Consider the following 22,376-nt stretch of genomic DNA (forward strand, 5'->3'; position numbering starts at 1 on the left):
TCGATAAGCTATAAGAGTTAAACAGATTTTATTTTTTCCCAGAATTCAATAAATCGGGCTAATACGTCACGACCCACTCGAGAATTCAACCAAAAAAGTTACAAATACTTGATTTTCTCCATTATTAGAAGGAATATAAATTTAAAACTTTGCAAATGTGTTTTTTATGTTAAGATGAACATAATTAGATGATAAGTAAAAAATCGCGGAATTTCCCTTTAAAGATAGAAAAAATTTCAGCTCTCATATAAAATATTTTGCAACTAAATAATAATCTGTCAGATTTAGTGTAAACAAAAAGCAAGACAGTGTTACAGATAACCTGCAAGCATAGTCTATTTCTATAAAGTCAAACAGATAGTTTTTTTTATATCTGAAAAAAAAAAAACTACCATGAAAAGAAATATGCAATTAAAAGGCCAAAAATAACCCCAAAAATTCAACATTAACATATTTTTTACAATTAAATCAAGATGCACAAAGTTTTAAGTACTAGTTAGAATATAGGGTACTTTTGTACTTTACCAATATCACAATAACAATAAAGTGACCTTAATTTTGGACAAGGTAAATGGCATGAAGCCAAATTTATCAAGTTCTATTGTATGAATGGGATAAACTGACCTTTCAATTCTCAAGGCTAAATAAGTATTTTATAGGCTAAATACAAACTTACCTGTCAAGGTAAAATTGTAGTCTGAGTGATACCGGTGTTACTCAAGTCACCATAATTATGATTTTAACCTTAATTTACATGATTTCCAAAAAAAAGTAGACACAGGTGAGCGACACAGACTCTTGAATGCATCTTGTTTTGGATTATAGATTATTAAATTTCGACGATAGACATACTTTGTAGATTTTTCCAAGGAGTATGTATACCAGTGGTGATGTGAAATATGTAATAACTGATCTGATTGGCTATCTTTGTAGGTTTTTCCAATGAATATGCATATCAGTGGTGATGTGAAATATGTAATAACTGATCTGATTGACTCTCTTTGTAGGTTTTTCCAATGAATATGTATACCAGTGGTGATGTGAAAGATGTAATCACAGATCTGATTGGCAGTGATATAAATTCTAATGACAGTGTTATCAATAACCTCATGGACAATGGAGACTATTCAAGTATGTTCATTGAAAACATATTCAAATATTTTCAGGTATAGGTTTAAAATTCCATGGTAAAAGTAATACACATGTATTCCCATTCTTAAAGTAAATTAGGTTAAATCAAGACATATGTAAAATATGGAAATGGGAATATATCAAAGAGACAGCAACTTTACCAACCAAAGAGCAGACAACTGGATTCAATATTTGGCATTTTGCATGTTATATCAGTATCAATATCAGTCCAGTTGGAGGTGCACCGTTATGAAAAGAGTTATTCTTTTAAGAAGTATTTGCAAAATAACTTGAATTTATATTATTAGTGCTACTGATCAAACGTATGATCTCATATTGTTTTCTTTCAATGGATTTTTGAATCCAGAAAATAGTAGGGTACTCTAAGGTATGCGGCCATCTGTTATAAAATTAATGGTCAACATATCCATTTACTCCACAGGTGACCATTAAACAGCCAATCAGTTCCTGCAAGTTTTCAAATGCAAAATGTTATCTCCAAATATTAGATGCTGTAAATTTGTGAGGAATGATGATTTAAATTCCAATACGCCATAAAACATAAAATTACAGTATTGTAATTGACTTAGCAGGTTCATATTTATTGACGATATCACCCGCAAAGTGGAAAGGGATTAATATGATTGCAAAACTTTTTTCCCAATCCACTATATAAAATAAATATGTTTAAACTAAACTATTGACAATAATAATTCAAAAATGATAAACAATATACTATTAACTTACAGGTGCTGTTAACATCTTAGGAGGTGTTGTGTCGTCATTGAATGATAATGTCAACAAATCAAGTGGGGAAGAAAGTAAACAGGTAATTATACAACTTATATTTTTATGCCCCTGCAACTGAAAGTTTATTTCCATATTTTACAGATAAATGGACTGAGTTTTTTAAGAGTATACAGTTAGATCCAGCCTACTCAGTACTGTGGATTTATTTATTGTCATGGGTATCAATTTTCTTGAATTGAGGAAACTTACATTTCTTGTGGATATTGGATTTTCAGGTTCTGCCAATCTCTGCATGCAAAGCCAATAGAACATATAACAGGCTATTATTTGAACTTGGAATTATTTTTAATTATGGAATTTGCATAATTTCTTGTGTTTAAAATTTTTAATAAATTCCATGTAATATTTGGTATTATGATCTTTTGAGCGGTTAATAACACTTTCCATACAATGTATTTTGGTTAGATAGTGTTGTGCGCGGCACAGTACATTCTATTGAAAAATACTATTTTCTTTGTAATAGAAAGAGTTGTGCGCAGCACAGAACATTTCAGTACAGAATAAACGTGGAATTTATTGAAAATTTCAATAACAAGAAATCAAGCAAATTCCATAATTAAAAATAATTCCAAGTTCAAATAATAGCCTGTTATATATAGTTCGTTTGACATTTGAATTAGTGGTTCCCCTGTACCCACAGAACCCACCATAATGAGTATCTAACAAATGATAATGAATCCACAGTATAATGTAAAAGTTTTAAATCATCAATAACCTTTTCAATCTTAGGAAATTTGAGGATGCCCTTTAGAGAGCTATTTTATAATCAAGAGACACCATTAAGAGTCGAATTTAGATTTGATTTTTTCATAGTTTAGTCATAAATAAACCTACATGTAGATTTTGGTCAACATACTTTTTTCATCAAATTTAAACAAATGATAGCACCTGGGTTAAAACTTTGGTTTTATTTTATTCATATTCTAGTTTTTGTTGAGCCTGCGACTTTTGTCACAGAAAGCTCGACATAGGGATAGTGATCCGGCGGCTAATGCAGTGGCGTTAGCTAACTTCTAATAAGCTTCATACTTCAGAAGGTGGATAACCTGGATGCTTCATACTCTGTATATAGATGCCTCATGTAACAAAGTTTTCGTCAGTCACATGTCCAATGTCCTTGACCTCATTTTCATGGTTCAGTGACTACTTGAAAAAGAAGTTAAGATTTTTTGTAATAATTTTGTAAATTCTCTCTCATAAGTAATAGGATAACTATATTTGGTATTTGCATACCTTGCAAGGTCTTCATGCCCTTCAGACAGTTTTCACTTGACATCGACCTCATTTCATGGATCAGTGAGCAAGGTTAAGTTTCAATGGTCAAGTCCATATTTCAGACACTATAAGCAATAGGTCTAGTATATTCATATTTCAGATACTATAAGCAATAGGTCTAGTATATTCAGTGTATGGAAGGACTGTAAGGTGTACATGCCCAACTGGCAGGTGTCATCTGACTTGACCTCATTTTCATGGTTCAGTGGTTATAGTTAAGTTTTTGTGTTTTGGTCTGTTTTTCATATACTGTATGCAATAGGTCTACTATATTTGGTGTATGGAATGATTGTAAGGTGTACATGTCTAGCTGGTAGGTGTCATCTGACTTTGACCTCATTTTCATGGTTCAGTGGTCAAAGTTAAGTTTTTGAGTTTTGGTCTTTTTATCTAATACTATATGCAATAAGTCAACTATATTTGGTGTATGAAAATATTTTATGATCTATATGTCAGTCGCTCAGATTAATAATTTGACCTTGACCTTATTTTCACAGTTCATTGCTCAGTGTTAAGTTTTTGTGCTTTCATGGTCTGTTTTTCTTAAACTATCTATATATAAGCAATAGGTCAACTATATCTGTTGTATGGAAGAACTGTTAGCTGTACATATCTGCCTGGCATGATTCATCTGACCTTGACCTCATTTTCATGGTTCATTTGTCAATTTTTAGTTTTCTGGGTTAATGTTAAGTTTATGTGACAGTTGTAATAAAGCTTTATATTTAGGATTTCAATAAAACTTGTATCATAGGTTTATATTTGCATTGTCTTTAGACAATTTTGAAAATCAGTGCCTGTCAATAAGTTTTAAAAGATTTTTGCCCCTTGGAAACATTAATTATATGGAAAATTTCATTGTTAGCACTCTCACATGTGCCATTCTTGACAAATTTTTGGACATGTACATCAAAGGTATCAGCAATGTCTTTGATGGTTTCAAAAATCAATGGCTATAATATATTTATAAAACTTTGAAAGGTTATGCCTCGTTCATTATATCTAAAATTGCATTGCATTTAATAGGTGCTGAAGCCTTCATTTCTGTGAAGATATTTCCCAAAAGATAATGGCCAGATAAAATATGTACATTGGAACTCTGTTCTTTTATATTTTATATTTTTTCCCTGTTTTTTTAAATGCATATCCACTTTTTCTAAGGAAAGCAGTTTACAGCTGTGCCCAAATACAGGTATAATCCTTGCAGGTTTATTGGGCAGTATTGTAAAAGATAATGCAAAAACAAGAAACATACATCCATGAATATGTAAAATCTAATATTTTGTTTTAGATTAGAGAAGTCATTGTCTTCAGTTTAACGAAAGTATCAATTACAAGTTTGAATGATCTAGATCTAGTGGCTGGAGTGCTGAATTCAGCTACATCAATATCAGATGAATTGACAGATTATACTCAGGTATACCTACCTAGGTTCTACCACCTGCAGTCCAGTCCAGATTTAGGATTTTGGACAAATATTGTGTCATTTGTCACAGTATATTAGTCTTAATCTTCGCCGCAATATTCACTGGTCATTGATACTGTAAGCCAACTTATTTTCATGGATACATTATTTCGCATTTTGACAATACTACCCCTTTTCGCGCTATTTAGTTTCGAGATTGTACAAATACAGAAAGATTCAAGTTATAAATATTTGCGTTATTTCTCTATTTGTGAAAATTAGTTTGTTTACAGTAATGTATAATTTATATCAAATTCTTTTCAATATGAAGTTATATGGGATCTTACAAATAACTGAGCAAGATGATACAGGTAGAACTGTAACTTATAAATAGATACATTATAACATAAATCTCTCCAAGTCCAGATCAGATTGAAATATTGTCATATCTACTTTAGATGTTGAATTCTATGGTACTGGGTACATGGATCTTTTGTGACTTAATTAATTGTTTGTGAACATCAAATTTATTTTGGTTTGAACTTCTTCTTTTATCATAATGCCTTTTTGCAAATAGTTTAACTGAATAACAGAAGAAGAGGCAAGGTTTTATTTTTGAAATAATAATCTTTTATTGAACATGTTTATTGTGTGTGGATAAGATTGAATGTGTCTTCCTTTTAGGATACAGCTTTAGATATGTACTCAAGTTTAACAGGAGTTTTATCTGATCAGATAAACAGTACAGCTACAAATAAGGGAGAAGAATCTGTCGGGTAAGGATTTAAGACATGTCTGTTATTAATGAAAAAAGTACGACAATAGTCAAAGGTTCGTCCCACTTCCCCCTCCCCACCCCCCTCCCCCTCCCCACCTTTCAATAAAGGACATATGAAATTTTGTTAATCACTAAGCATCCTAGCTGGCATGTCAGTTAACTGCTAGTAGTCTGTTGTTATTTATGTATTATTGTCATTTTGTTTATTTTCTTTAGTTACATTTTTTGACATCAGACTCGGATTTCTCTTGAACTTGACACATTCCCCATTTCCATTCTCAATTTTATTTATCAGGCATTCAACATAACTTGTCTCTGAAACTATTGAACCAATTTCAACCACACTTTGGGTGAAGGATCTTTTGTGTATCTACTTTTAAAGTTTTGTTTTCTTTATTTCTATGGTCAACAAACATGGCCTATAATTAGAACAAAAGGAAGAAAAACCATATAGGAAAATCTGACAAGAGGGAAAATGCTCAGAATGTCAAGATCTAAGATGTTACAGTAGTTCAGCTCAAGAAATTGCAGGGATGATTCCAGGTGTCTTCAAATGGGACCCTTTGAACATCTAATTGGGAATTTAATGCCCCACCTACGATAGTAGAGGGGAATTATGTTTTCTGGTCTGTGCCTCTGTTCTTCTGTGTGTCCGTCCGTTCGCTTCAGGTTAAAGTTTTTGGTTAAGGTAGTTTTTGAAGAAGTTGAAGTCCAATCAGCTTGAAACTTAGTACACATGTTCCCCATGATATGATCTTTCTAATTTTAATGCCAAATTATAGTTTTGACCCCAATTTCACGGTCCACTGAACATAGAAAATGATAGTGCGAGTGGGGCATCCGTGTACTATGGACACATTCTTGTTTATACATAAAATCAAAAACGAAATAATATTATTTTCCTGTTAAGAATGGAAAATGTATATTAGGTTTCACCTGTACACTGATGTTGTAACATTGTAAATAATTCTGGATGGGCTACTGATTATGATATTAATGATAACCAGATCGCTTGACAGTTATTGGATTGAGACCAGGAAAGTTGTTACATGAATATCATGTCACATGATCAACTATCATTCATCTTAGCTATTAGAGTAACCTAGGCCTATTACAAACACATGTACATCAGCTAACATAAACCACCGAAAAAAATCATCCATTGGGTATGTTTTCAACAGCAGGTCATCTTTATAAATTTACCTTGATTCAAATGAATTTCAAATTCAACTGGCCAATTGCCAATTACTAAATATACTTAATTGATAAGATATTTAAAGCATTGAACCAGTGTGCTTTAAAATTATTTGGATCATCTTCATAACTTTTGAAAAAGTTCCATAATGATGACATAGTATTTCATGAATGGTCTATCATCAACATTATTTAAAAAGAAAAAACGCTCATACTTTTGTCTTTTTGACTTTTGAGGAAATAGAGCAAAATAATTTCTTTTACAAAACAAGTTTTCATCATATTATATAAACGGCTCTGCTGGTCGATCTGCTTTTATTATAAAACTTATAGTTGCCTAAATAGGTGATGGAATTTTTTTCCAGAAATATTGATTTTTATTTTATCTTCCTGAATTGGGAAATTATTGCATATACATTTTTTTGGGGCCACTGATCGGCCCTAAACTATATAGTGGAATAATCCCTGAATTGTGTTAGAGTGATCATATGATTATATTTGAATAGTTAATTTTTCACATGATGAAACCCAAATAATATATATAAATGGGAATGAATGTCCAGTAGTCTTTGTTGTATTTTGTATAATTTCAGCCTATTGTTGGACGGATTGTCATTCATGTTAGATACTAATACAAATAAAGGATCAGAAGAAATGAAGATCACCACAAATCATACCCATGTTGATACAACAAAGGTATCAAAGGTAAATAATGGCACATCATTGCTGTGAAAATAATAAATGGAAAATCTCACCAGTGATAGTCTTTTTTTTTTCATTAGAATTATTTTCTAATTTCAGGCTTTGGATTTTGTCAGTGTTATTTGATAAGCACATAAAGGTTGAGACACTTAAGGATCTAAGGCAAAAGAATATTTGAAAATCTATAAACAGTAAATGTCTTGTATTTTAATGAATTTAAATTTATTTAATAGTATCACTATTTGTTTTTATCAAACAACAGAAAACAAATTAATTCATTTTAGTCCTTGCAATTGTAATAAGCTATTAAGTTTGACCATTATAAAATATTATTAGTTATATATTATGTTGTAATAGATGCAGTATTTTCTAGCTATATTGAAGACCCATTGGTTTTCTGCTCTTTGGTCGGGTTTCCTCTTTGACACATTCCCCATTTCTATTCTCGATAGACAGTTAAATTACTTCCTCTTTGCTTTCTTTTCAGTTGCAGAAATCGAGTAAAAAGATTTTAACGTTGGTAGATTCTATAGCAGATGCTGCCTTGGCTATTACCAAGCCGACTGCAGAACCTATAGTGTTTGTAACAGATAATATGAATATTGCTGTGATGAAAAAGTCTCCTGCCAACACATTAGGTCAGAATCTTGCCAACTCTAGATCATCTAATATTGGACAATTCTTACTACCTAGTGATTCCCGTTTTAGTGATGTTTTAGACAATCTGCAAGGAGACATTAGTTTACAGGTAAAAAAAGGACAATTGTTGTCTGTTGAATAAATTGAACCAGATAATAACTAAAACCTCATCTAAATACAAAAATGTGTATTAAGGATTTCCTTACTCACTCAGACCTAACTTTTGATATGGGATCTAAATGTTTTAAGCTCACCTGGCCGGAAGGCTTGAATAAATAATATTATTTGGGATGTAACATGTCTTCTGATTGGCCGAAAGTTTTTTTTGTCTATCAGCTCATAGAAGTAATTTTATTACGAGGAATGACTGCAATATTTTTTCTGTCTATTAGAAATAACCTTAAAAATATGGTGCACACCTAAATGACCCCCTATTTCTTTATAGAAAACTATTACAATCATTCCTTTAATACTAATATTAGTATACATGCTGATATTTTTGTCATAAAAATTTGCACTGAATTGTTAATTTAAGAAATGGGTGAAAAAGACATTAAAATTTGTTTACCCAATTAACTCGGAATTCTTGAATTCTCCTCATTCTATATATTTTTTTGTATGACACAGATGATGCTAATTGATAAAAATCCCTACGTCTGGGACCAATCATCTCATGATGTCACAACACCTGTTGTATCCCTGAAAATGAAGACCAGTGATAAAAAAGTGGTAACAGTTACTGATTTACAGGAACCAGTTGAAATACAAATTAGTAATCGAGGTAAGATGAATGAATCTGAAACCCATCTTTAGCCATAGTGGTTTAGTGGGAATGAGTTTATACTGCAAATTCATTTTATTTTCCTGGGTATCAATTTTCGTTGATTTAGGAAAACCTGCATTTTTGTGGGTATTTGATTTCAAGATGTAGCCAATCTCTGCATACAAAGCCCATATAGAGTGTAATTCATTGAAAATTTGTATTCATGGTTTATCTGTACACACAAAATTCGTATCCAACGAATAATAATAAATCCTTGAGGTAAAATAAAAAAGAAATCTGGTAAAAATCTAGCTGACTTTTACTGGTTCAAGTCTATTGGTGGGATAACAACTATAGAATTTAAAAAAAAAATAACAAACCCATTGTTACCGTAAATGTTTTGCAGGAAGCATTTCTTCTGCGATTTTTATTCAAATTGTCACAAACCTATAGAACCCATGTCTCACTCATAGAACTGATTTAAATACAAATTGATAATAACTCTGAAAGACAGTTGTATATAATTTGCAGAACATTGTAAATGCAAGTTAGTGCATTGACAATTTATTAATTTATTCTAAAGTCTCATGAGTGTTATTGTTCTTCAGATTAATGTAATGCATTCTAGTTCTGTATTCAGATATTCAGCCTTTGCAAATGATTTACCTTTTATCACTGGTTAGCTATCCTCTGTACAGAAAAAAATATAAAGACTACATGTTGAAGTATACAGATCTTTAAAAAAAATGCATTTTGGAACATTATTGAATTGCATTAAGAAATATTTCTATTATCTATTGACATTAGAATAGAGAATTGAAGCTGGGAATGTGACAAAGAGACAATAACCCAACCTATGAGCAAATAGTCACCCCAAGGCCACTAGTGTCTTCAACACAACAGGGTAATCCAACACTCAGAAGGGGGATGGAGCTTCAGCTAGACTCTCAACACAAATGTTTACTTATTCAACAATGGATGCCGCACTAAACTCCAAAACATATAAACGAACCAAAATCAAAAAAATACTTACTTAACAAAGGTCAGAGGTTCCAGAATTGGACAAGTGATTAACATGATTAAATGTTATTTGAGATTCCAAATCTTACATGCCATGAATTTAAAATTTGTTTAAATTTTTTTAGCTGTGACAGAAACTGAACATTTCACTTTAGAGATTCCACTGCAGTTTATAAATAATACATATCGTGTCGATAAGATATCCATGTTAAAAATGAGCACAAATCTGACTACAGGACATTCAATTATTATGTCTGTCAGAAGTCAACAGCTAGACTTCCAATTCAGAATTCTACACAAACCACATGGAGATCGGACAAAATTGAATTTTACAAGTGGGTCTCTGCTAAATGATGGAAACAATTTTACATTTATAAGTACATCTGCATCTACTGATGGCCTTCATTATACCTATATATCTCCAGTATTACACACTTCATCAGATGTATCATTCACTCCGTATGATCTCGCCAATAACTTTAATACGATTTGTGAGTCGGGGATAGCATGTGAAGATAATACCAAACTCCTGGTTAATTTAACTGTGGAGAGTTACAGTGTAGCCTGCTTGTATTGGAATGAAGAAAAGGAAGCTTGGAAGAATGACGGCTGTCAGGTAGTATACTATGAAAAAAATATTTATTTATGTCTTAAGTACAGGATGTTTCATCTGATGATTGCACCAATGAAATTTATTAGTATTAAGCTTTATCTTTTATTCTTACTTTTCTTTCATGTGTATACTTATTTTCATTACAACTACATTTGGTAATAAGAATTTTATAATTTTTGCAAGGTAAACATGACTGTCATTCAAGGTTAATTGAAACCTTGACTTCATTTCAGGGGTCAGTTTTTAATTTTAGTAAGTTTTTAAAACTGTAAGCATAAGCAATTGGTAAACTATATTTGGTGTATGGAATGATTGTAAGATGTAAATATCTTTCTGACAGGGGTCATATGACCTTGACCTCATTGTCATGATTCATTGGTGAATGTTAAGTTTTTGGTGGTTAGGTCTGTTTCTTAGATACTATATAAGCAAAGGGTCAACTATATTTGGTGTTTGGAATTAGTGTAAGGATAAACATCTGCCAGGGTTCATCTAACCTTGACCTAATTTTCATGGTTCATTAATTGTTTGATTTTCGGCTTTTTGTGAGGTCTGTTCCTCATTTACTTTTAAGTTCACTAGATTTTGTGTGTAGAGATTGTAAGGTCATCATATTCATAAATGAATGGTAAAAGTTTAAGTTTTCTTGGTAAGCTCCAATTCCTAAATAAGTTCTCTAATCAATAGATTCCCTATATTTGTGTATGAAATGATTGTAAGGTGTGGTATGCATGTTTGTCTGGCAGGATTTATCAAATAGGGACTATTTTTATGGATTACTGAGAAAGTCAAGTAATAGAACCCTGATCTTAAAGACACAACATAAAATTCAATCAAGACCATTAAAGCAGGCAAAACTTCTCAGAATGTGCACTGGTTTTGACAATACTATAAAAAAAAATTAAATAGTACACCCTAAAATCTGTATTGTTAACTGCCTTAGAAGAAGATTTGGAATGATAATGATTGGGAAAAGGAAACGAAAGAACAAGCAATATGTCTTTTGTTCAGGGTGACAGATTTAATTTGTTGCATTATACACTTGTGTCTCTAAGTAATATATAATACTTGAAAGTGCTTCATAATACTTACATCTTTTCAGGTCTCAGAACAGACAACACCAGAAGTTATTCACTGTCAATGTACACATTTAACATCCTTTTCGGGCAGTTTTTTGGTATTACCAAATATGGTAGATCCATTTGCGGATGTAGCACTATTCCTGAATTTCTTTGACAACCCTATAGTAGTATGTACTGTGATAGTTGTATGGTTTATATACTTGGCAGGAGTATTCTGGGCCAGGAAAGCTGACAAAAGGGATGAGGCTCAGGTAAGGATATTGGTAGTTGTATGGTTTATATACTTGGCAGGAGTATTCTGGGCCAGAAAAGCTGACAAAAGGGACGAGGCTCAGGTAAGGATATTGATAGTTGTATGGTTTATATACTTGGCTGGAATATTCTGGGCCAGGAAAACTGACAAAAGGGACGAGGCTCAGGTAAGGATATTGATAGTTGTGTGGTTTATATTCTTGGCAGGGGTATTCTGAGCCAGAATATTGTTTTATACACAATGTTTGTGAAATGGATTTGATTATCTCTAGCATTTATAATTTTCAATTATTAGCTGTTATAATTTTATAATTATGATTTTTCTTATAATTAAGCATTGCTACTTGAATAAGACTCTGGGTTGTAATTATACATGCAAACAAATTTTTAGGGGTATATAGGAATCATCATAACGTCCATTTATTCAAATTCAGGTTACTTTATATAGATGTAACAAATTTTCTTTCAGGCTGGTATTGTCATCCTATCAGATGCGAACCCTAACCATTGTACATTCTTAACTTACAGGCTGGTATTGTGATCCTATCAGATGCCAACCCTAACCATTGTACATTCTTAACTTACAGGCTGGTATTGTGATCCTATCAGATGCCAACCCTAACCATTCATACCAGTATTTAATGTGTGTAGTAACAGGATGGTGGGCAGGTGCAGAAACAACAGCTAAAGTCTCGTGTTATGTCAGTGGGAACAAAGGTCATAGTATTAAACATTGTTTGTCAAACTCAGTTGTTGGAAAAGGATGTTTCAAGGCAGGCTGGGAAGATTGGTTTATGTTTACTTCATCTCATCACCTTGGTGATTTAGATTCTATAACCATTTGGCATGACAACTCTGGAACTTCACCATCATGGTGTGTATTTGTTTTTTAACCGGATTTCTGAAGGAAAAATTGGTTATTGATGTTGGGCATGCAGGCCGGTGCCAAACAGTTTTCGTTCATTTTCATGATGTAATCTTTCAAATTAAAGTATGCTGTTTGATGTGACTGAATGAAGTTGAAGCTGATTTTGACAATTTTAGCTTTTATTGTTTTGAAAAATATTGTTTATAAACTTCTCAAAAGACTTCTTTCTATAGTTAAAATTAAGTAAAAGTCCTATTTATTAAAAAGTTGACTAATTTTGTAAAATTGTACAATCCTTACTATATATATAATTTTTTGTAGATGTATAAAAGGATTTTTTATTTCACTTCAGGTTTTTAACAAGAGTTCTGGTTCAGGACTTGAGAACAAATAAAGTCTACAGCTTTATATTGGGTGAATGGGTTGGTGTGGAGAGAGGGTCTGTCAAAGTTACTATCCCATGTGTAAAACCAGAAGATTTCAACACATATAAAAACCAGGAATTCCTTCTCAAGTCTAGTCGGGACCTAAGAGATGGTCATCTATGGTTGAGTATCTTGTCCAAGCCATGCCAAAGTCATTTTACACGTGTTCAGAGGCTTAGTTGCTGTTTATCCCTACTTCTATGTGCTATGGTGACTAGTATTATGTTCCACGGAGTACCTACTGATGACCCAGACGATCAGGTTCAAGTGGCATCTATCAGCCTGTCATTGGCTGATATAGTCATTGGCATAGAATGTGGATTGATCATGTTTCCAATTAATTTGATCATTGTTAAGCTGTTTCTGATGACTGGGCTAAAACCAAAGAAACAAAGGCCTTCTCGGAGGAAGTATCAGTTTGATGACTCATTTGAAAGGATAGAAATTGTTGAGGAAAAACAGCTTATAAATGATGATGATGATGATGATGATGATGAAGAGTTGATTGGTGAAGAGAAGGTTCAACAGGCACAACCCAAAATGTAAGTAATACTTCTACATTTCAATAATGTCATTTTTATCTAGGAGTTGTGCCCTTTTGAACTCAGAATAACATACTATTGCAACAGTTTGTCACTACAGAATTTCTTGAATCTTTGTAGATAATTATAAACATAAGTATGATAAATGGTAAACAAAAATATTATTACTTTTTACTGATTGCACCAAAAGGGGGGTGGCATCATTTGAATGTGAGTTTAAAGCTTTGACCATTGCCATAAATGTTTCCATGATAGTTGTAAAAGTTTCTGAGTGGTATATTTGTAAATGAAGCTTCATACTTTTTCATATATATATTTTTCCCTTATATTTTATAGGTTGCCATGGTGGTGTTTATATATAGCCTGGACTATTGTCATAACTGTATCTCTGATAAATTCATACTTTGTTATGTTGTACGGTCTTAAGTATGGGTACCAGACAAGTGTGGAATGGCTTGTGTCATTTTTCACAGCTTTCTTCCAGAGTGCCTGTTTCCAACAGCCCATTAAAGTTTTTGCTATAGCAATGATTCTGACTTATATATTCAAGAAACCAGTAGAAATTGAAGGACTTAAAGTCGACATTACACTCAGAGATGCAGGTAAATAAATTGTCTAAGAAGGACTAGTATTTGATTTGCCAATTTTATTTGAACTTGTCTACTTCAACTGAGAAATTTAATGCACAACAAAAGAAAAAATTCCTTTGTTGTGTAACTTCCAAATGTTTTACCTTGGCGTAAATTAGCTTCATAGAATAAAGATCTTCTTTTAGTATGATATAATGAATAATGGAATTTATTTTCATTTGTTAGGTACCAAATTTCTTGGAGGCAAACCATGAATTTAAATATAAAGAAAGTATAAATTTCTTGTTTGCATGAGTGGAAACTTTGGCTTAACCATGAAATCAACTAAAGTATCATTAAAAATGTGAATTTTCTTCAGTCCACAAAAATTTGGTGCACCTGAAAATAAAAATATCGACAGTATTTATTATAAACTTGATTATTTGTATTTGCTTTGTTTGAAAACTGCAGCAGGAAGCAGTGGACAAAGTAATAGCAATTGTTTATCCTCTTCAGCTGAGACCATTGATGTTAAAATAAGGTGATGTGGTATGATTTCTTATGATACAACTATATCTACCAAAGTTTAAATAAAGTGTTAGCAATTATAGTCAACCATATGGCCTTCAAGAAATAGAAAAACCTATACCATACAGTTACTTATAAAGGCCCTGATATGAAAAGATTCAATGGAGAAAACTAACAGCCAGTTAGCATTCATAGTAGGTAGGATAGTTTGAGACTTCTATGACAGGGAAATAAAATCAAGTTGCTGAATGTTATGTTTGATTTTCACATATGTTACCACATAGTTTATGCTTCAAGATTTGTTAATGAAAACATTCTGCACATATCTATAATACTAAAATAACGAGGTCCAATTTGTCAGTCGTCATCACGAAAAAACGACAAATCAAAGAATTCAACTTTATATATAACTAATATAGTACAAAGGTGTAGATTAAAATTACACCACTGCAGGCCCTTTTGTTTTCCACATAATTAATATTACCAATAATTAAGAAGTTCCGGGTCGAGTCCGATACGGATACCAATAATATATTCACCTGTTCCCTATTACCTTATCTGTACGTTCCGCATCTGACAGGCGCACCACCAAACGGTGTATTCAGGATTAATATGCTATATACACGGGTCATAATCACAGGGTTGACACTACTAAATTGTCAAATTGCTACCTATTGTAGTATTTTAATCAGTAAGACTTTCTAAGAAAACAATACGAATACTAAAAATCTGTGACTAAACATAAGGCGTATAGGTACAGTTTTCAATTTGTAGCGGGCATGACGTAAAACAGCAAATCAAAGAATTCAACTTTACTTACTTCTATGACAGGGAAATAAAAACAAGTTGCTGAATGTTATGTTTGATTTTCACACATGTTACTACATAGTTTATGCTTCAAGATTTGGTAATCAAAACATTCTCCACGTATCTATAATACTATAACGAGGTCCACTTTGTCTGCCGTCATCACGAAAAAACGACGAATCAAAGAATTCAACTTTATATATAACTAATATAGGACAATGCTGTTGATTGAAAAATACTCCATTCCAGGACCTTTTGTTTTCCAAATAATTAATATTACCAATAATTGATAAGTTCCAGTTCGATGGGTTCAAACAGAAAGATTTGAATGCAGAGAAAACTGTGTATCTTATAATCGGCATGACTTTATCAGATGACAATACTAATACTAAAATAAGGCTTGCGCATAGTTATATACTTTAATTCAGTCACGGACCCGCAATATCACAGGTGTGTTCTAGTATATATATATATATATATATAAACCAATAAAATAATAATTACAGCATATCCACCAAAATGTTTACCTTTGAATGGTGGAGCTCATAGTAGATAACACAAAATGTTTACCTTTGAATGGTGGAGCTCATAGTAGATAACACAAAATGTTTACCTTTGAATGGTGGAGCTCATAGTAGATAACACAAAATGTTTACCTTTGAATGGTGGAGCTCATAGTAGATAACACAAAATGTCGTACAACAGCAAGTTACTGCAAAAAAACAAAAACAAAAAAAAGACAACTTTCGCATGGGAAGGGGAATTCTTTTGATGTATCTTAGTCTCACTATTCTTAAAGTTAGAATATTTACTAAGTAAGGAATATTTTTATACTTTTAGTTCTTTATGAACAAGATAAAGATGACGAAGCATTACCCCAGTACATTGTTCCTGATCCAGCTTCCAAAAAACTGCTCCATAAGATAATGTCAAAGTTAGCAATGGAAGGAATAATTGAGGAGCGCCTTAGGGAGATAGTTCTGTACTTCTTGTTTGTTACCATAGTATTATTTGTCATCCATGGCCACAGAAATGTCAGGACATCATTCTACTGTGGTAATGCTATAGAGGATATATTTATTAGAAAAAGTTGGAAGAAAGATCAATTGAGTTTCCCTGATGTAAGTAAACTTTAACATATTGTAAAGGTGTAGGAGTTATTTAAAAAATCCTTTCTTTTCCAGGAGGAAATATTCCAATAAGATTTGTAAATCCATTTACTGTATCAATTCAATGTATCATGGCCTATATCTATATAATAAAGGAGTATGTTCGATAAGGTCCTAAAATGGCCCACTTTTTTAGCGTAAATTTCAAATTCGGATTTATTGACCAATATCACGATAAATTATAGCTAATACATTGACTAGATAGGATATAAGCCATTTTGTTTAAAATTTTACGTTTCTGCGTTTCATTATGACGTCATAAGTTGTACTCATATTGATTTTTCACGAAAAAATCAATGAAAATGGGTAAATTTCCAAAGATTATTTGACAGGAAACATAGAGCGCATACGTCGACAACAAAGATCTTTTAAAATAATGTTTGTGAAGACATTTAACATGTCTTATTTGAATATTAAGCTTGTCGACGCCTGCGCTCTATGTTTCCTGGTCCTTTATTTGGTTGAAATCCCGCTGATTTTGTCAATTTCACCAAAATCCCTTATCTTGACCGTTTTGGAATGTAAAAATCGTTGTGTTAGAATTAAACTTTGACAAAAACAGCTCTGTTTAACTTTTTCACATGTCTTTAAGGCAACTTAAAACAATTATTGTCTTGTAACCATGAACTTTATAATTGGGGCCAAATATGGCACTTACCGAACTTACTCCTTTATAGACAAGAATTAGATAGGTAAATAGAATGTCTTTTTACAGACTGTTTGTTACCTTGTTAGCAAGCATTGAAAAATCTGTCTATGTATGATGATCTCTCTTTATATATAAAGCCTGTACACAGCATAGTATACTTATGTGATTTAAGCACAATATAGATTGTCCTAACAAGGCAAGAAATATTTGTTGCTGGACATAAAAATATCTATAAACTTTTGACTTAAGGTCACATTTAGCACTTATTCAGAGATTTTTTTAATTCAACAATTTATTTAGATTTATAAATACAAACATACAAACAACTTTGCAGATGGGATTTAAACACAAACTATTGATGTTAAGTTTTCTTTGAAAGTGTATTGTTCAAACATAACAAATTATACATGCTATACTATTTTTTATGACAATATGTCTTAGTATCTGGTTGAAGTTTCTGGTCAAAGCAGTTTACTATGAGGTTATGGTCACATCAGAGTTTTTTTTTTTATTATCCAACATTAGGGTTATGAAACAGATTTCATTGTCCAATGAAAATACATAATGTAATAGCTTGATTGGAGTATTGTGAATTATGGATGCATTTTTATGCCCCATTTATGGGCATTATGTTTTTCAGTCTGTACATCCATTCGTTCCTTCGTCTGTCTGTCAGGTTACAGGTTAAGGTTTTTGGTCAAGGAAGTTTTTGATGAAGTTAAAGTCCAATCAACTTGAAACTCAGTACACAAAAGTGACATGTATACTATGATATGATCTTTCTAATTTCAATGCCAAATAAGAGTTTTGACCCCAATTTTAAGGTCCACTGAACATTGAAAAAAAAGATAGTGTAGTGGGGCATCAGTGTATTATGGACACATTCTTGTTTTATTTTAGTTTGTACATACACCTTTCGAAAGTAATTTGAAGACGGCTTGATACCATTAGATTCAGCATGGTTGACAATTTCTTATATTATATGTCTCTGGCTAAAAAAACTTTCACTTATAATTAGTATTTTACAGGGATGATTAATTTTAGACTTCCACATAACTTAGATACATCACTTACGCATGAAATATTTGTTTTAGATTACAAACTTGCCTAAGTTCTGGGATTATATGAGAGTTAAAGCCTTACCAGGTTTGGATGATATAGAAAATGGAGACAAAACAGTAGAAACCCATGGAGATGATTTCTTTCTTGTGGGACCATACAGACTGAGACAGCTTAGAGTGAAACAAAGTAAATGTTGTTTTCCTCCAGTCATGCTTCAGTGATTCCCTATGTAATCAACAAAATTTTTCCCACAAAAGAGCGGGCCCTGGATCTGCCTATGGAATGTGATTTAAACGTTCAGCTGATTTTTACAGAGTAATATCCCTGAAGTTTTATGTACCACCATAAAAGAAATTTTCCCCTAAAAGTTTTTAAAATGTGAAAATCAGCTTTTGGTCCAGCCTTCCACTTTTGACGAAAAGCGAGACATTGCGATCCTACATTCCGTCAGCGGCAGCAGCGTCTTCCACCAATATTCACTCTGGTTAAAGTTTTTGAAATTTTGATAACTTTCTTAAGCTATCCTGGATTTCTAATAAACTTGGACAGAACTGATGATCATTAGATAGTATCTAAAGTAAATTTTGTGAAAAAAAAAAAAAATCCTGTTTTCCGTATATTACTTATAAATGGACTTCTGCCAGGAAACATTACATTCGCTCTGTTATTAAAGTTTAAAAATTTTAATAACTTTCTCAAACTATCCTGGATTTGTATCAAACTTGGACAGAAGCTTGCTTATGATCAAAAGCTAGTATCTAGAAGAAAATTTAACAAAAATCTTCGTTCCTGTTTTTCTATATTTTACTTATAAATGGACTTAGTTTTTCCTCCAGTTAACATTTACATACAGTCTGCAGTTAAAGTTTTTAAAACATTTATTAGATTTTATAAACTATCCTGGATTTTTACCAAACGTGGACAGAAGCTTCTAGCAATCAAAAAATATTATCTAGAGAATTTTTTTTATCCTCATTTTTGTTGAGCCTGCGACTAACATCCAAAGTAGGCGAGACACAGGGTTTGACGGATGCCTAACGCATTTTTAGTATATGTATGATAACTTAAATTTGCAATATCATATGGGCCACATAAAGGCCTTATTTCCCCTATTCCTTTTTCTTTTCTTTTTTTTTATTATCTTATATCTCTAATAGATAAATAGAAACTGTAAAGAGTGAAAATGATCATCTGTACAAGATTTGAAAAATGGTTGAAATAACAGAAATTATTGGCCGATTCTTTTTGGAGATATTGTCCTTAGATGTAAAGTTATATCAAGCTTGCATACTTTTATATATCTTTCCAGATACTTGTCCCACACCAGAATATATCAGACAAGCGTTCTCCTTAACTGTGGAATGTTCAGACAAATATTGGCTTGGTAATGAGGATACCAAACACTACAACCAAACATGGAACCAGTCTGTTACTATGGCTCCTCTAACAGCTGATCACTGGTCCTACCAGACAGCATGGAAGCTGAGAACCATTCCTTATTCTGGTACTCAGGCCACGTACAGTGGTGGCGGATATATTAAAGAGATCACCCCTAGCTCCATGTCACAACAGACAATAGACAAGTTAATGACTGATGGTTGGATAGATGGAAGAACAAGTGCTATTTTTCTGGAATTTAATTTGTATAATCCTCATGTTAATATGTTTAGCGTAGTCATGTTCCTGTTTGAATTTTCTGCCAATCGTGGAATTTTTCCATATTTTCAGATTTTTACCACTAAGTTGTATCACTATGGCAGCGGGACTGAGATTGCTGCAGCAGTTTGTGAAGTTTTATTTGCCGTTTTCACGATCATTTTCACGTACTACGAAGGGAAGAAATTTAAAAGAATGGGATACAGATATTATTTCACTTTTTTCTGGAATTTGATTGAGTTTATAACCATATGCCTGTGTTACAGTGTTATAGGTCTGTTTTTTCAGAGAATGGTGACTATTACATGGATAATGGATAAATATAAACAAACCAATAGACTGGAGTATGTCAGTTTTTACTCTGCTGTGTGGTGGGATTTTATACAGTTATACCTAATGGCATTTCTTGTGTTCCTTGTCATTGTCAAATTTCTAAAAATTCTGTCATTTAATCAAAACATGCAGTTGTTATCCATTACCTTGAACCATGCCAAAGAATCACTGTGTAATTTTTCTCTTCTGATTTTCGTTTTAATCTTTGCCTTTGCCCACTTTTGTCTGTTAGCATTTGGAAATGTCTCTCCAAATTACAAGAGTGTTTCAAGTAGTATTTTGACATTATTTAATTTTGCTATTGGTGTTTCAGATTATTATGGTCTACAGCGTGCCCATAGGATTTTGGGTCCTATATTTTTCTTTCTTTTTGTATTAGCTGTAATATTTATATATCTTACAGTTTTCATGTCTATTGTCAATTTTGCAATTACAAAATCCAAAGAAGAAAAAGGGAAGAAAAAGAATGAGTTAGAAGTGGTTAATTACCTTCTTACTAAGTTAGCTAATATCTTACCTGTGGAACTTGCTTCTAGAATGAAAGTGAAATATTATGAAAACTGATGCTTAGTCTTTAAACTGTAATTTTTTGTTGTAAAATAATATTGTTAGTTTTTTGTGTTAAAAATGTAAAACATACTGTGGATTCATTAGTATTCATTGAATACCAATTTTTGGGGGGATTTTGTGGATACAGGGGAACCATGAGTTAAAATGTTTTACGAATTACAGAAAAATGCAAGTTATCATCAATCCACAAAAATTGGTACCCACGAAAGTACATGAATCCAGAGTACTCAGATTGTAAGATGAAGTATGCTTACCATTGTATTATTATTATTTTTAAATAACCCATAAATTGAAATGTATGTAATTAGTTAACTACTTTGTCATTTCTGTGGTAGGAAACATTATTAAACTTTAAATAATTATGATTATAAATTTTGTAAACATACCTAAATTAAGTACTGTAAATTCAGAAATTATTGCGTGCAATTATTATTGTGATTTTGTGATTTTAATTTTTGCAATATTGGGGAAAAACTGTTTTAATTTATATTAAAAAAAATCAAAATGGGAGTTTAAATTATTGCAATTATAACCCTGTCACATTTTTGGCAATAATACAAACATTGCAATAATTTCTGAATTTACAGTAGTTTGTTTTATTAAAATTTCAAGTATCATGTGATTAACTATTAGAAATCATGAATTTGAAATGATATTCAGCTGTGTTGTTGTATTAGAGTGAGATAATTTTGCTTCCAAAAATGGACTAACATGTAATCATATTTTAGATCATGTGGTAGTTTGTCATTTTAAGACTAACATTGTGAATATAGCTTTAATTTTGTTGTTTTTACTTGTCAAAAATCATCGAAAAATTGTTGCATTTTAGGTTACAACAATTTATTACTTTGTTCAGCAAAGATAAAGTTGACTTTTCAGGGGTATTTCTGTGTCCACAGCCAGATTTTAGAAACTACAAGAAATAAAACCTTTTAAAGTGTGTTCTAATGTTGTGTCATTACATCACTGTCCTAGGTTTAAGTGGGGGAGCACCCACATGCATGTTTAACCCTTCCTTATTCTCTATATGCTTGTTCGAAGTCCAGAGCCTGTAATTCAGTAGTTGTTATTTGTTGCGTTATATCAAATTATTTAAATAAATCATTTATTTGAATTGTTTAACATTTGTCATATCTGACCTTGTATAGCTTGTTATTATAATTGCTAACATCTATGACATTTTGTCTAATTGGAAATACTACCACTTCCTATTTGTAATATAATTTGATTCATATGCATTTTGGACAAACTGGTCATTAGCCCAAGGTAAAGGTCACTTGACCCATATTACATGATATTAGGGACTGGTTTACAATTTTGCTTTACTTGTACTACAAAGTAAGTTTGGTAAAGACCCATATTTATTATCAAGTTCAATATTTCAAGATTTTCAAGATGTGCCCCATGTTTTCCTGTCGAGGCATGTGCCCCATGTTTTCCTGTCGAGGCATATGCCCCATGTTTTCCTGTCGAGGCATGTGCCGCATGTTTCCCCGTCTTATGGAGATTTACATGTTTTCACTGAATTTTCATT

At 32.1% G+C, this 22,376-nt stretch overlaps 1 protein-coding gene across 1 annotated transcript in view; it reads left to right on the top strand.

Annotated features, from left to right (window-relative positions):
* Nucleotides 1-22,023, top strand: part of LOC139521326 (polycystin-1-like protein 2) — a 47,241-nt gene extending 25,218 nt beyond the window's left edge. The window contains exons 6-20 of the mRNA XM_071314804.1: nt 1,008-1,131; nt 1,881-1,960; nt 4,508-4,633; nt 5,306-5,397; nt 7,187-7,298; nt 7,783-8,043; nt 8,562-8,715; nt 9,843-10,333; nt 11,433-11,663; nt 12,252-12,538; nt 12,885-13,499; nt 13,836-14,101; nt 16,244-16,524; nt 18,316-18,469; nt 19,593-22,023. Of these exons, the coding sequence (XP_071170905.1) occupies nt 1,008-1,131; nt 1,881-1,960; nt 4,508-4,633; nt 5,306-5,397; nt 7,187-7,298; nt 7,783-8,043; nt 8,562-8,715; nt 9,843-10,333; nt 11,433-11,663; nt 12,252-12,538; nt 12,885-13,499; nt 13,836-14,101; nt 16,244-16,524; nt 18,316-18,469; nt 19,593-20,836 (4,518 nt within the window). The 3' untranslated portion in view covers nt 20,837-22,023. The remainder of the gene's footprint in view (nt 1-1,007; nt 1,132-1,880; nt 1,961-4,507; nt 4,634-5,305; nt 5,398-7,186; nt 7,299-7,782; nt 8,044-8,561; nt 8,716-9,842; nt 10,334-11,432; nt 11,664-12,251; nt 12,539-12,884; nt 13,500-13,835; nt 14,102-16,243; nt 16,525-18,315; nt 18,470-19,592) is intronic.
* The last annotated feature ends 353 nt before the right edge of the window (nt 22,024-22,376 follow it).

This window comes from Mytilus edulis, chromosome 4 (genome assembly GCF_963676685.1).
Source record: "Mytilus edulis chromosome 4, xbMytEdul2.2, whole genome shotgun sequence".
Classification (NCBI taxonomy): domain Eukaryota; kingdom Metazoa; phylum Mollusca; class Bivalvia; order Mytilida; family Mytilidae; genus Mytilus; species Mytilus edulis.